Source organism: Pteropus vampyrus, unplaced genomic scaffold (assembly GCF_000151845.1).
Source record: "Pteropus vampyrus isolate Shadow unplaced genomic scaffold, Pvam_2.0 Scaffold31, whole genome shotgun sequence".
Taxonomy (NCBI): Eukaryota; Metazoa; Chordata; class Mammalia; order Chiroptera; family Pteropodidae; genus Pteropus; species Pteropus vampyrus.
Window position 1 is genome coordinate 10,613,248 of NW_011888812.1, and position 15,727 is coordinate 10,628,974.

The following is a 15,727-nucleotide window of genomic DNA, read 5'->3' on the forward strand; positions in this document are numbered from 1 at the left end:
GTAGAAATGGCTAAGTCCAGGTCTGGGGCAGAGAATACACAAAATGAGCCTCAGATAGTTTACTGGTCCAGAAAGCAAATACTTTCAAGGACTAAGTAAACTTATCAAAAGGACAATGGAGCCATATTGCAGGGAATCTCATTGACTACAGTTAAAATAATATGAGCATCAAAAAGAACAATAATTGCAATTGACTGAAGAATACTGAATATAAAAAAAAAACCCACCATGATTTCATAAAGATACTGCAAAGAGAGGAAGCAAAACAAACCAATAAGTGTGACACCGAAGGCAGCTATTATATCAACTCCTTATTCTAAGGAGTGGTAATAAAAGGAAAGGGAAAAAGTATTTATTCTGCCTTCCCTTTATGAACTGTACTTCAGAGTAATCAACTTGCCCCAGTTGATGAGGGAAAGTTCTTCTGCATAGAAAAATCCCAGCTAATAATTGTAGCAGGAATGATAGAACCTGGAAATGGCCATTTCATTAGAATTGGAATGAAAGAATCAATCCAGCCAACAAATATCAATAGATGCTAAAACCATTACAGAAAATGTTACTGCAAAATCGAATAGTCACAGGATGCCAAAGTGTCACCCTACGAGTTATCCCGATGGTCCTGAAAGGAAAAACGTAAACCCTATAAACAGAGGGATCAGGTTGTCACTCCCTCAGTCACCCAATATGATACACTATGAAGAATGCAGCATTACTTATACAGTATTCTTACCAAAAAAAGTGTGACCCAAATCTAACCAAGTCATTTAAGTTCCGGTTCAAAGGGAGTAAAAGAGATAAAGGAACAAGTTACACGATTCCTTGAGGAAGCGAAGAGACAATGAGATGGAAGATTCTACAAGACAGGTAATTTGGCTTCTTCAATAAATCATGGAGAATAAAAGCGGAGGGTAGAAGTTTTTACCAAAAGAGACTTAAGAGTCATAATAACCACTGCAGTGTGTGGTTCTTGTTTGTGTTTCAGTTTAAAGAAACAGAGCGTAAAGGTGGATTTTCAGCATAAGTAGAGAAATTTAAGAGATAATTGTTCATTATGGTGTGTGTGATAATAGCATAGTAATTGTATAAAAAAATCGTCCTTATATAAGAAAATGTCCCTTTTTTTTCCCCCCCAGAGATGCATACTGCACTACTTCGGGGGATGATATCATGATGCCTATAATTTTATATCACAATAATTCAGTTTAAAATACATAAATCACATGGCAAAATATTAATCATTATTAAATCTAAGTGGTGGGTATATAAAGATTCATTATATTATTTTCTTTATTTTCTCACGTGGTTAATTTTCTTCATGATAAAAAAGGTTTGAAAACACCACTCACTCTTCCTCTCGAATCCCATCGCATCTCACTGAATGGCTCCCCCGTCCGTCTAGTTGCTACAAACACCCTATCTCTGATCCATTAGCATCTACACACTCATTTACCATGGTATTTATTAAGCATCGATTATGTGGTAGGCATAAACATCTGTCGTGGGCTGATCACAGCCTGGATGCCTAGAGGAAGGAGAACATGCTCAGGACCACAAACCTGTGGGCCCTGGCCCCATCAGTTTGTTCGCCACCTGCCTTCTCTCCTCACCCTTACCTCTCTGACCCCACCACCTCGTATCTCCTTGTCCCGTGCCTGCCGCAGCCACGCTGGCCTCCGTCCTTCCCGGAGCATGCCAGGTACGCTCCCCCCAGGCAGAGCTTTGCTTTAGCTCTTCTTGCTTTTTCACTCTTTGCCAAATTTCCGCATGGCTCACCCTCTCATCTCCTTCAGGGCATCAGACAGCACCTCTGAGAGACCTTCCAACACCCTGTTTGAAATTGCAACGCCCCCTCCTCAGCACTCCCCATCTCCCTTTCCCTGCTTTCCGTTCTCCGAAGCACTTTCTGGCATGCTATATAGTGGACTTACTCACGGTGTTTATTGCCTTTCTCCCCCAAATAGAAGGTAAGCTTCATGAGGCCAGGGACTTTGCTGTTGTTCTCATTGCTACACCCAAGGCCAACAGTACCCGGAGTACAGTCAATGCTCAATAAATATTTGATGACTAAATCCTTACAACCATGCTGTACGGTGGGTCCTATTCTCCCTAGTTATACAGATATACCTACCCAGGTTCAGAGAGGAGAGGTGGCATGTCCAAGATCACACAAGCACGTGGCACTGCAGGTTCATGGCCTGTCCTCGCCCAGGAGCCTCCCATTTCCCAAGACAGACCAAGGTTTGAATTCTGGCTCTGCCCTTCCTGACCCACTCTTTACCCGCCTGGGTAAGTGTTTTCCCTCCCAGACCCATCCACCTCATCCCTACCTAAACGGGAAGACTAAATAAGGCCATGCAACAGGGAGCAGGGCTCACAAGAGGCTCTCAGGGAGGCTGAGCCCACCATCACCCTCCACCTGGGGCCCGGACCCACCTTGACCTGGGCATAGAAGCTGCCCAGGCTGCAGCAGACGCGGCACTCGAGCATGGCGTCGTCATTGTTGTGGGCGTAGCGCAGGGCCTTCTCGAAGCTCTCCAGGGCCTTCTGGAAGAGGCTGAGGCCCAGGAAGGCATTGCCCATGCTCAGGCTGACCTGGCCTCCAAGCTGGGCACCTGCCCTGGTGCAAGGCAGTCCGAGGCAGGTCTTGCAGTAGGAGATGGTCTTGTGAAACTCACACAGCTTCTCGTTGCTGCGCGCCAGGTTCAGGTAGCTCTCCAGGAGGAAGTTGGCATCCTCCAGCTCTCGAGCTGTGTCGATCTGCACCACAGCAAACTGCCCACAGGGGTGGTGGGCAGGAGGCTGTCAACTTAGACCCGGACCTGAGTCTCCCTCCACCCCGCCAAGACTCACATGACAAAGCTTCAGACCCAGAACTTTTGCACTCAATCACAGACTAGAAGCTTCAGCCCTGGAGCTTCCATCTCCCAAGCTCAGATCCAGAGCTTTCATTTTCTCCACCCCAGCCCAGATCTGCAGTCTCCACCCCCACCCACTCCCAGCCTCAAACCTAGAGCGAGTGCCCCCACCCCAGGCTCAGCCTCAGAACCCCAAACACCAAGGCTGGAACCTAGACTCTGAGACTGGCCTCGAGATCTCCAAACCCCAAAGCTGAGAAACTCAGTCTGAGTCTCACACACCAAAGTCCAAGGCCACAGGCCCAAGTCCGAAGCTGAGACCCAGCATCGAAGACCCGGGGCCTTAGACGTAGATTCAGGGCCTCGGTCCTGCACTACCAGCTTATGGGACACAGGGGAGCCTGAGGGGCCCAGAGGGAGGCCCAGAAGCCTGGGAGAACTCCAGCCCTGGCCCCACCCTCCCACGCCAGCCACTGGGCACTCCCACCTTCAGCATCTCCTTGTAGCGGCCCATCTCTGAGTGGGCCGTGACCAGGCAGCCCAGCACACGAAAGCGCCCCACGAGGTCTGAGCTCTTCTCCAGCACCTTCATCCACACCTGCAGAGCCTTCTCTGTCTGGTTAGACTGGTACAGTTGGAGCCCCTTCTCAATCTGCTGCTTCGTCTGGTCCTGCCCCATCTTCCCAGAGCCCGCGCCCCACACGGACAGACCCTGGTGGCTCTGTGCCTCTAGGCACTCATGGCGGGGGACACACTGTGCCAGCTGCCGGTGAGCCCTGGGAAGGAAGGCAGCGGCGGGCAGGAGCCGAGCAGGGCCTGATGGAAAGCGGGTGCCACCTTGGGAACAAAATTGGTTCAGCCCCTGTCTGCAGCTGTCCCTGCCAGTTGGGGCCACGTGGCCGCTGAGGAATGTCAGCCGCAAGGTCACGCGGGCCTCTGCTGCATCCACCCCCTAAGCTGGGAGGTGGCTTCTTGGAGATGCAGGAACTCTGCCCCCTGGGCATCCCCTCGGGCATCTCTCCAACACCTCTAATGCTGGCCCTGACCCTCCGGGCAGGGCAGGCCCTCCTGCAGCCTTGCCAAGGAGCCGCCTCCAGGAGTAGGCTAAGAGCTGGGAGGAACAGGGGTGGCTGGGCACGCAGGCGTCAGGGAGGCGGGGGCAGTGCCCAGCCCTGCGCCCTGCTTCTTTCCATCACTGCCTTCCCCAATCCCCCCCGCCCCCGACCCACCCTCCCTCAGGCTTTGTTCCTGTGATTTCCTGGGCACCAAGTTGACTTACCCATGCACATGCCCACATCTGACACCCTAACTCATAGTGTGACCCACTATGGACAAGTCACTCGCCTCTCTGGGCCTCGGTTTCCTCATCTGTAAGATGAGGGTAACAATAGGCTGATAAACCCTAACTTACATGGTCGTTAGGAGGCTGCATAAACGTCGTGAGTAACAGCGTGGACCATGGACCAAGGCTGGCAGAGTGTGAATTCTGACTCTGCCATTCATTCGCTGTGTGGGCAGCGTGACTTCAGAAAGAGAGAAATGGTACCTACCTCACTGGATCGTTAGGAGAGCTAAATGACATACTAGTTGACACGGACTTAAGAACAGTGCCTGGCACACAGGAAACACTCTGCGTGTTGACAAGCAAGAGGTCGCCCTGAGCTGTGTCTGCTCCATGGCAAACCACCCACCAGGGACGGAAGTTGGCCCTCGAAGGTTAAAAAGTGTCCTTATTCCAATCCCAGCCCCAGTTTGAAAGGGTCCCTAATAATGAGATTTAATTCCAGATATTGTGGAAAAGGGCAAAGTCTTATGCAGGGAGCAGATGCTTGAAATATTGGGGCTCCTGGGGTTGAGAGGCCCTAGGTAATGGGCCTCCGTCAACCTGCCAGCTCATCTCCCCCATTTTTCTCCTCCCTCTCTGCAAACCAGGCTCCTTCTTGCCCCAGGGCAAAGTTCATTCTTTTAGAACAGACAGTGGTTTCTAGTATATTCACAAATCTGTGCATCGATCACTACTAATTCCAGAACGTTTTCATCACCCCAAAAAGAAGCCCTGAATTCATCAGTAGTCATTTCCCATTTCTCCCATGTTATGGGCTGAATCCTGTGGCCCCCATTCATATGTTGATGTCTTAACCCCCAGTACATCATGTGACTTGCTTGGAGACACTGTCTTTAAAGAGGTAAAGTGAGGTCACTGGAATGGGTCCTAATCGGATATGACTAGTGTCATAAGAAATTAGGACACAGACACACAGAGGAGAAAGACCATGTGAAGACAAGGGGAAAAATACAGCCATCTACGAGCCAAGGAGAGAGGCCGCCGAATGAAACCAACCCTTTCCATAAATACCTCGATCTCTTTCTGGCCTCCACAACTGTGAGAAAACAAATTTCTGTTGTTTAAGCCCCCAGCCTGTGGTGCTTTGCTGTGTATGGCAGCCTGAGTAGACTAATGCACCTCGTGATCGCAGCCTACCTTCTAAGGGCTGGTCTATTCTGGACATTTCATATAAATGGAGTCATATAACATGTGGCCTTTTGTGACTGGTTGCTTTCACTTAGCATCATGTTTTCAAGGTTTATCCATATTACAGCATGAATCGGTACTTCATTCCCTCTAATGGCTGCATAGTATTCATTGTATGGCTATACCGTTTTGTTTATCCATCCATTCATCAGTGGATGGACATTTGGGTTCTTTCACTTTGGGGCTATGATGAATAATGATGCTATAATCATTCATGGACGAGTTTCCATGTGGACATGTGTTTATTTTTCTTGGAATTGAAATATGTACCTAGGAGTGGAGTTGCTGAGTCATGTAGTAAATCTGTGTCCAGTTTTTCAGGACTTGTGCGCAATCTATTTGCCTCAGGGCCTTTGCACCTCTTCATCCCTCTCTTCCTTTTCCCGCAACAATCTGGGGTCAAGTCCTAATTTGAGTGAATCAGTTTATACTCTCAGAGAATTATATTCCATTCTGATGCAATATTTACCTCTATAGTGTTACATTTGTTGATGAGGTTATTTGCTTAATGTCTTCTTCCCCCATTCAAATGTGTAGGCAAGGACTTTGTCTCATTCATCGATTGTATTCTCAGAGCAAAACTTGGCACAGTGGCCACTCAATAAATATGTTGAATGAATGAATGGGGAAACAGGGGAGGGATGAAAGTTTAATTTTGAAATTTACAGTAACTGCTGCAGACTTAGCCTGCCTGCCATGCCGGGCCCCATGCCTAGGAAACTGAGCACAGGGAGAGATGACTTGTTTACTGTGAGCCAGATGGATTCAGAGAGGGGCAATCTGAGGCGGGGAGGGGTGCATGGCCAGCTCAGGGGCCCATGCCCCAGGGTTATGGCTCAGCAGAGGTAGAGGGGATATAGGAGTGGGCCTATGAAACTAGACGAAGGCACCAGGACTTCTCAGGGGGAAGTGCACTTGAACCTGGAGCACGGAGAGCTGGGAAATGGAGGATGAGAGGGAGGTACTGTGGCCAGTCGGCGAGCCACTGGCACAAGAGAGTTGGCTAGGATCTTCCTCTCATCTGGGAGGTGGGTCCTGGGTTGAAGTTAACCTCCAGAGGGGAAGGAAGCTGGGCCCACGGGAAAAATGCCAGAGAGCCAGCAGATTCTCTCCCATTCAGTAATCCAGACGCAAGTTCACCTTGAGTCTTTGGCAGGAAGGAAAGAAGATGAGCAGCCTGCAGCGTACCCTAAAAGAGTCTGGGACCACAGCCTTTCAAGCACCTGAGAACTCAGTGATCTCAAAACTTGAAAACTTGACAGGAGAAAGGCTTCCTCCACCTCAGAGTCAGCTGTCTGCTGAATATTGCACACAGTTAGGGCAAGGTCATGCTCATTTAGGGGAAGGGCTGTGGTTTGTCTTTATACCACTAGCACCTGCACAGCCCTTGGCGAAGTGAGAGGAGACCAACAGAAGGAATGATAACAATGAACACTGCCTAAGGTAAGCATTTCCTCCAGTGTACAGAAAGAAACGGAGGCACGAGACGTACCACAGTGCCAGAGACCACACTGCTAGAGACAGAGCACAGACTGGCCCCCAAACAGTGTGATTCTGGGGGGTCCCTCTCTGAACCAGGATACTGTCCCAGGAGGAGAGGGAAAGGGAGAACAGTGAGGGGGAATTGGACACATTTTCAGGAATCATGATCTTTACCTGACACACAACTCACTGGGAACATATTGAAGACCCTGGCACGGGTGGGCAGAAGTGTATACAAAGGAGACAGTGGACAGTGGACAAGCCTTGCTCACTAACGCCCAGCAAGGAAGGTGGACAAGAGGACCCCGGAAGTCAGGAGGACAAGCCATAAAATACAAGGGTCTTTTCTGGGCCACATAACCTTACAGGGTCAGCAGGGCCCGGGGGCACCTGCTGTGTCAGGTACCAGCTATGTGCCTCACATTCTAGATCCCTGTTTTGTAATCGAAAGTAGAATATTAAGTTTGGGCCTGAAACAGGGGTCACGATCTGGCATGCGAGGGCTGAAGGTTTCTCGGTTGGCTACGTTTGTTATCTGGAGATTTCATATAAAAACCTGCATTTCCTGCTTCTCGTGGAGACTGAAACCCAAGCGACACCGGTCTGTGATTCTGTGTCAACCAGTCAAATGGAAGGTGTCTGGCCCCGAGAGACCAAAAACGCCCCCACCACTCCCTATTCTTGCCTTGACAACGAAGCCAGGTGTCACCTGCCATCTTAGATTGGCTTCCTTTCACACACCTGCATCACCTGCCTGGCCTCTGCAGACACCCGCATTTGCAACTTCTGCTCCAGGAGCACGATAAATGTTAACTGGAGGGGATCCTGGTAATCGCCACAACTAGTGATTATCGGGATCCTTGGGAAGTCTGTCCCTCTTGAGGAATTTGTTTTGCTAGTTGTAAATGGGGTATCACCTCTCTGGTAAGGTAGGTTTTTGTGAAAACTAAAGGAGAGGATAAGAACTTGCTTATAAACACTGAACTAGTGTGTCCCTCTCATGGACCTCCCGAACCTTCCTTGAATTGTTTGTTTATAATAAATGGGAAAAAAACCGAAACCAAAACAAAACAAAAAAACCAGGAAATAACCTACGTCCACTAGGAGAGTGATTGAGAAACCATGAAATGCTATATAGCCTCTCAAAACGAGTTGTGGATACCGGTACATGGACCCAGTGGAGGGGCACTCACGACACAGCAACCGAAACAATGCAAGCTGCAGAACATTCTGTACGTGATGGCATGATCTCATTTTTTTTTTTTTTAACAAAAATTACATGTGTACATATTTTTGTATACAGGGGAAATTTCTGGAAGCATACCCACCCCATCTGAGGACGTTATCGATGGCCTGTGGGATGAGAAAACGCGCACTTGTAACTTTTATGTACTTAGGGTTGTTAGCAACTTCAACAAGCGCTCGCCAGGGCAGCATGGTGGCAAGTGTTTGGGACAATCTCTTAACTTGCTAACTCTACTGGGTGGGCGTTTTCATTTCCATTTGACAGATGAGGAATCTGAGGCTGAGAGAACCAAGTCACTTGCCCAAGGTCACACAGTTGGTATTACAGTCAAATTAAGAGACTCCTAAACACAAGCTTTTCTAAGGCCTCCTCTATAACAATGTGAATGTTTTGCATTAAAAAAAAATACCCTCAAACCCTAAAATGACGTTTTAAAATTGCTGTTGTGTCACATAAGCCTCAGGCTCTGGGCACATTTTAGGGGTGACTGGGTCAGTGGCACTCTCAGGGCTGGAGGGTCACGGGTAGGTTCCCCCCTTCCTCAGGGGCCTTCCTTTTCAAAGGGGTGCTCTGCAGCTAAGCATCCCGCAAACAGGAGCTGGCACCAACTTCCTTGAGCCCCTGGTGAACTGCTTCAGTTGTATTAGCAGGATTCCTGTAAAGTGGCTCCAAGAAACTTGGCTGTCATTCGTTTCACAGCCACTGAAGGTTTATGAAGAATCTGGGTACTGGCTGGTAGCTAACCACCTATAAACCAGGTATGAAAATAAATTATTCTCTTTCTTCTGGAATGAATAGAAATTTCTAAATAAAACTCTAAGGTAGTATGTGGTGGGGGAGCGGGGAGAAAACTCTTGGATAAAAGCAGTTGTCATCTTTGGTACTTGTTCATTTAGTCACTCACTGTTTCCTGAATACTTATTATCCGCCAGCCCGGGGGACCAGTAAGGAATAAGACATGGTCTTATGACATACCATCTTAGAAGCAGATTTTCAACCAGAGCACCCAGGGTCCACCACAGACACTCCCAAGAGTATGCTCGATAGGACTTTTGGTCAGGCTGACCTGGGTTCAACTCCAGCTCTCCTACCTATAGTCATGTGACAGAGGAACTGCAGCTTCTCTGTGCCTCAGTCTCTCCACCTTCCTATGCTGTCAGTTGCTGGTGGAATAGCGTAGTGGCTGTGATTCATAAATGGTAGTTATTTTGTATTCCTAAAAGCAGTTAACTGTCTAGAACAGTCCTGACCATTGTATCTGTGATGATGAAAATGTCCTGTCCAATACAGTAGCCACTAGTCACATGTGGCTTCACTGTGAAATTGAGTAATGAAATTTCATTCAATAGCTACAGTGGCTAGTGAGTAATCATACCGGACAATGCAGGCAGGTCTAGAAGACTGCCAGACCCAGGGTGAGGGAGACGATGCAGCAGGTCCACAGGGGCTGGAAGAAGTGGAAGGGACAGGGTGGCTGCAGAAAGATGGCTGGATTGCGAGAAGACAAGCTCAGGAGGGCTAGGAATGGCAGGAGCAGGTGGTGCAAGGTTAGTGCTGAGTTGTTTTCAAGGAGCGGGAGGAAAGGAAAGCATGCCTCAGGAGGTAGGTTAAGAAAGCCAGACACACAGCGGCACATACTGTGTGACTACATTTACATGACATGTCCAGAATAAGCAAATCTGTAATAGAGCAGAAAGATTAGTGGCTGCCAGGGCTGGGGATGGCGGTGAAGGGGGAAGGGGAGTGACTGCTAATGAGAACAGGATTTCTTTGGGGTGGGGTGGGGGGGTGGGGGGAATGATGAAAATGTTCTAAAATTAGACTGTGGTGATGGTTGCACAAAGCTAAAAACCAATGACTTGCATGCTTTAAATGGGTGAATTTATAGTGTGAATTATCTCCCTCGAGTGGTTTAAAAACACCAAAACCTCAGGCCTCAAGTCAGTGGGACCCCCACAGAGGGGTGGGGATAGAGGCAGGGTCCAAGTCTTGACTGAAGAGTGTCAGGATGGGCCTCTCCAGTTGAAATGTGTTCAATTTCCCATCCCAAGACTTTGACTTTGATTTAAAAAACAAGGGCCCTCCCTATAGCTGGAGCCTTTACCAGTAAAGAGAAAGTCAACGTATGCAAGAGGAATTAAACACCAACTGGTGGGGGCTGGAAAGGACTTCTGAGAGAAGAAAATGCTTAAAAAAAAAAAAGAAGAAAATGCAAGAAGCCTTCCCTTCAGGCAGGGCTACATTATCAGACATTACTTTGACATTCCCAAGGTGAAGGGACAAACCTGGTCCTCATTTCCTTCCCAACGGCTGTTCTTCACCAGGGACTGAGACACTTGGGCGGGCACAGCATGTACACAACCGGGAGCGCTGAGGAAGCTGTGTGCTGACCGAGAAAGGCAGTGCCGAGGCCGTCTCTGCAGCGTGCCAGGAGTGGGCAGAAATTAGGTAGAGGAATCTACTCAAGTAAAAGGTGACTGAACGTGTTTTTCAAAGGAATAGTTTAATTAAGACACAGCCAATATGATTATAAAGATACACGAGTCTAAGTTTTAAAAGCTTGAAAACAGTACTTTTGGCATATTCCCTTGTGTAAAATTTAAAGAAACAACAGCCTTTAAGTTTGATGTTAAATTGGAAGATGTTCAAGTTGTACTTAACATTTATTTTTACATCGAGTTGTCTCAGGAACACAGGAGTTCTAAGGCAAAGACTTAGAGAAGATCTAGATCACCTTGATCTTGAGTCAGAAAAACCTGTGCTAACGTGGAGGTGTAATGAACACAGAGTATAGTCAATAACACTGTAATAACTTTTGTATGGTGTAAAAAGGTAACCATACTCACCGCGATCACTTCGCAATGTATCTAAGCATCAAATCACTGTTGTACACCTGAAACTAACATACTGGCACTCAATTATACTTCAATTAAAAGAGAAAATCAAGACAGGAGAGAACTTCAGGTTCAATCACCCCCTAATTATAAACAAGTCTGGGAAGGGAGTCCACAGAAAAAGCCCGACTCTCCATCCTCACCCGAACTCCCTAAGTGTGAAATGCAGACCTGCAATGGCGTGTAATGGACACACACGCGCACACACACACACACACACAGAGAATGGTTATGTAGCTTGATGCGTATTTTAAAACATATAATTAGGATGCTGAAATTGGGATTTCACACATACTAAGAGAACAAGGCGAAGTTGAAAAGGTGTATTTCAAATTGCTTTAAAACATTAGGTGACGGTTGTACAACACGGTGAATGTACTGAATATCACTGAAAAATGGTTAAAGTGGAAATTTTTATGGTGTGTGTGTTAAAAGAATGAAAAAAATTAAACAGGTCAATAGTTCTGGTGGTAGGTCTTGGGAAGACTCACGTGGCAGGCGTGCTGTCTGGGAAGCTGTCCTCACAGGAAGTGCCCCACAGGAGCACGCTATTGGGAAGCACTGAGTCACCAATGAACCCCCCTAGACACCAAGACAGCTGCTCTGAGGAGGGCAAAGCCATAATGACTCACCACCTGAGGGAGCCACGCTTGTAGGGTCCACCAAGATCCTTTCACTAGAGCATAGGGGACACTGTGCAACCATGTGCGGTGAGACCGCACAGGTTAACTAAAGCACATTTATTTGCTTTTATTGAGGTACTTCTCCTCAGCCGTGGTTGAGAGGGCTCGGGAGTCAGGCAGATTTGGTTTGGTTATCGGTGCGTGCCACTTTCTAGAAGGCAACCCAATTTCTTTTAACCTTGGTTTGCTCATCTGCAAATGGGGATGGGAACAAGGACGCTATAAAGACTGGAATATGTAATGTATATCAAGCGTTTCTCACAGCACCTGGACTGTGCTCAACAAACATTAGCTCAGATAATTTCTTCATGTTAATACAAAGTTTTGGTTTTTAGTTGAATACTTTGAATGAATACAAATGAGGCGGCAACATCCCCAAGTTTATCTGTGTTCGGAACCCTTACCTGATGGAACATTTGATGGCCAGTCCTCAGGGCAACCGCCACTAGGAAATGCTCCTCCAGACACAGCCCACAGAGGGGACTCTGAGAAGGCTGACTGGCTGCCCACAGGCCTTGTGCTGGCTGCGTGCCTCCAGACAGGCACCAGCTTTCCAAGGGCTGGCCTCCTGGAGGAGCGACGGTGGCAGTGGCAGCAAAGGAGCAGGTAAGGAGCAGACAAGCTTATACATTTGGCCAGAGGGCCTGAGACTCCCTGCCCAGTGGCTGAGCCTGGCATTCACAGAGGATCGAGGCCACGCAGGTATAGGGCCCCACTTGAAGAGTGATCTAGAATTACTGGAGAGTAAACCCAAGGAACCTCTGAAACGGCCTTCTGTGACACTGTTCTGAGGTGAGAATAAGGGGGAAAGGAGCTGGACCACTTTGGGCTAGAACAGTAAAGGCCTGGAGAGGAAGCGTCCCAGGTCCTGTGCTTGTCGGCCGCCTCCCTGGGCACAGGACTCCGCAGCCCATGGAAAGGACTTGCACTCACAGGTTTGGGCCAATTCGCAGAGCAGCAGCCACTGCTGAGAATGGAAGCACAAAAATAAGGCGGCCAAAAAAGTTTTAAGGTGCTGCCATATCAGCAGGAATATGCTGCAAAAGGATAGAGGATGCTGGAGAAGGCAGTTTTCTGGGAGAAATTTTCCTCTTTTGGGAGCCTTTGGTGGGTTCAGCTGCATGCGAACAGGTACATCGAGATGCCACCATACCAGGGCACCCACCCTTCTCCAGGATGCCACCAATCCCACCAGTCTCAGGGACCCGCCGCTCACTAACAATCAATAACTCTGAAGACAACATTAATTCTTCTCAAACAGTTTAATAGCAAATAAACAAAGGAAGGTACCACACTTGGCAGATACAAAATGACTTTTTGTCCGTGTGTCTGTGCAATTAAAACAGATTTAGGTTCCCCATCGGGACAAAAGGAAAAACACACAAAAAAAGGAAGGAGATTCCTTTTAAACACATACTCCCTTGCTCCAAACTTTTAACATTTTTTTTTTCTTTTTTAATCCACTACACAAACTCTGTGATCAGGTCAGAAAAGCGACAAGGGCTCTTCTTGCCTTTTTTTTTTAAACCATTAAAGTAAAATCCATAATTTTCTACATAGTACAACACAAGTTCACACAAAAAAGACATTTTCTTTTGCAAATCAAAACAGGAAAGAAAGGAAAAGCTCAAACAAAGTAAAGGAAAAGCATTTCTACGGCTGAATCACGACTTTGAGTTGATTGAATCCCGTTGTTGCTGCAGAACAGACTGTGCGTTTGGTCATAGTGGCAATTTTTTTTCTCTTCACATTGTGAAATCACTTTACATTGTTTTCTAGTAGAAAAGGCAAAAAACTGTACAAAACCCCTAGTGTTAAATACAACGTTTGTACCAATAAAAAACTCACACAGGTTTGTCTCCAAAATGTAAAGTTTCTTTTTTTTTTTTTTCTTTTTAAATTATTCACAAAAAGCAGCTGGAAATCAGAAAGGCAGCTGCCGCTCCAGGGTCTCAAATCCATTAAAACCACCACAGAACAATTAAAACAATCAGAGAGAGAAATGGAAAAGGAAACAACGTCCAACGTTTGGCATTTGGTTTTATCCACAGGTTTTCCCAGAGCTCCTCTTGGAATTGAAAGCAAAATATATTGGCAAACACGGATTCTGAATACACAGGAAGGGGAGCCTCAGCGCCTTCTGCCAACAGAGGCGGCTCTGTGCAGTCAGACTGTGGGGTGCCCGGCAGTCTTGCTCAGGCCGGGGTTCCTGGCCTCTTTCCATCCAATCGCCCCTTCCAGGAAATTAAGCAGCCTACCATACTGGGCCTCCAACTGGCCACCCTTTCCTCCTCGTAAGAGAGGCCTCGAGCGTAACACTAGGCAACCCGCTGGGTCCCAGAGCAGAAATCCTGCTGGGATCCCTTCCTTCATCAGCCAGAATGGACGATGCTAACAGTGCTTCTACCTTCCCCGCCCCCTCCCACATCCCTCAGCTACCCCTCTCCGCCCTTCCCTGGACAGTCCTACTTCCCAGCTCTCCCACCCACCCACGGCTTAGGTCTGAGTGGGCTCTGTCACCAACTCCTCCCTCTGCAACCTCTTACCTCCAAGGCTCCATCCTGTGACCTCTCACTCCTCTGGCCTCGCCCTCTACCATTCACATTCTTACTCAAGTTCCCAACACCCTGAGGCTGGATGGTACCACAAGAGAGGAGGGCAAGTTCCCCTCAGGGAACCAAGGAACTGGCTTGCCTGGCACCCAGGGACAGTAGCTATTTGGCTCTTCACCTGATTTAAAAAAACAAACCCCCGCCCCTACCCCACCCCACTAGCTAAGCAAGAGCAGAGCTGCGGTGAAGAGCCAGTGTGGGGTGGCTGGTGGCCAGGGCTGTAAACAGTGTGAAGACTGTAGTATTGTGCTTGTCACCTAGGAAAAGCGCTGGCAGGTGTACTGCCGCTTAGTGCACAGATGGCCTCCTCGGAGTGGTTTGGAGCTCCCTCCTCCTCCCCAGCTGAGGGATGCTCTCTACCCCTAACGCGCTAAGCCTCTTGACCACCCGCAGCCACCTTCTGGATTCTATCTCTGCTCCTCATGCCTCCCTGGGCACACTCCCAACCCGTTTCTGAGCAGAGGAGCCAGCCTCCTGGACGCCCCGCTGAGGCCTGGAGGCCACATGAGGTGACAGTCTAAGTGCACAGGCAAACGCTCTTAGGGCAATAGAGGAGAAAGTTGCCACTCCAAAATTAAACAATACAATCTTGAAAAAAATCAACCCCACAACAATTTAAAACAGCTCCTTTGAAACCCTTTTAAATCAGTCAGTTTTTGCACAAACTATAGAAAACAGAGAGGTGAAGGTGATATATACGAAGGTGTGAAGAAACAGCAGGAAACATGCAAAACTTGCTTTTTCCGGGCATAATCTTAGTAAGAAAGGAAAAAATTCAAAACAAAAACACAAAAACAATACAAAAACAAAAACAAAAAAATCAAAGCATCACATTTTGCTGTGGAGACTGTAGGAACAAGCATGGCGGTGAGGACAGCAGGCCCAGGGGAAGGGGCCAGGGGGGTCTGAAGGCTCCCAGCAGGGTCGCTGCAGTGAGAAGCCACAAAAGAAAAAAGAAAAAGGGCCGGCTGGGGCTCAAATTGCAGCCTGCTGTCAAAAAAGGAAAGGGGTTCAGGTGTTTTCTGCAGTTGAGAACTCAGAAAAACAAAAATAAGAATACATGCGGTCTCCTCAAGCCCCACAAACTATTTCAGCAAAATGTGCTCAGGAGCCTCAAAGGTTTTAGTGACATCTTTTATTTCATTGTTTACTTCAAAGTTGTCTTTAAAACTAAGCACACAGAAACAAAGCCTAGAAACGGACTGGCTGTGTGTTCACAGAAATACAAACACCACACGGTATGTGCTAGTAGGGCTGCTCTGAAGACAATTACAAAGAATTGGAATCACAAAATCAAGTGGTTATCTTATGAAGTTCTAGAAAAATAGATTTTTTTATATTCAAATGCAAGTTTAAATATTTCCCCTTCAGCAGTCGTTCTAGCAAAACCAATTTGGCAGCACAAAAAAAAAAAAAAAA

At 47.6% G+C, this 15,727-nt stretch overlaps 1 protein-coding gene across 1 annotated transcript in view; it reads right to left on the bottom strand.

The window, feature by feature from the left end:
• The window catches only part of RAPSN (receptor associated protein of the synapse), an 8,990-nt gene extending 5,136 nt beyond the window's left edge, over positions 1–3,854 (bottom strand). Inside the window, exons 1-2 of the mRNA XM_011356984.2 lie at positions 3,346–3,854; positions 2,437–2,775 (exon numbers count right to left, since the gene is read on the bottom strand). Of these exons, the coding sequence (XP_011355286.1) occupies positions 2,437–2,775; positions 3,346–3,537 (531 nt within the window). The 5' untranslated portion in view covers positions 3,538–3,854. The remainder of the gene's footprint in view (positions 1–2,436; positions 2,776–3,345) is intronic.
• Positions 3,855–15,727: the final 11,873 nt, after the last annotated feature.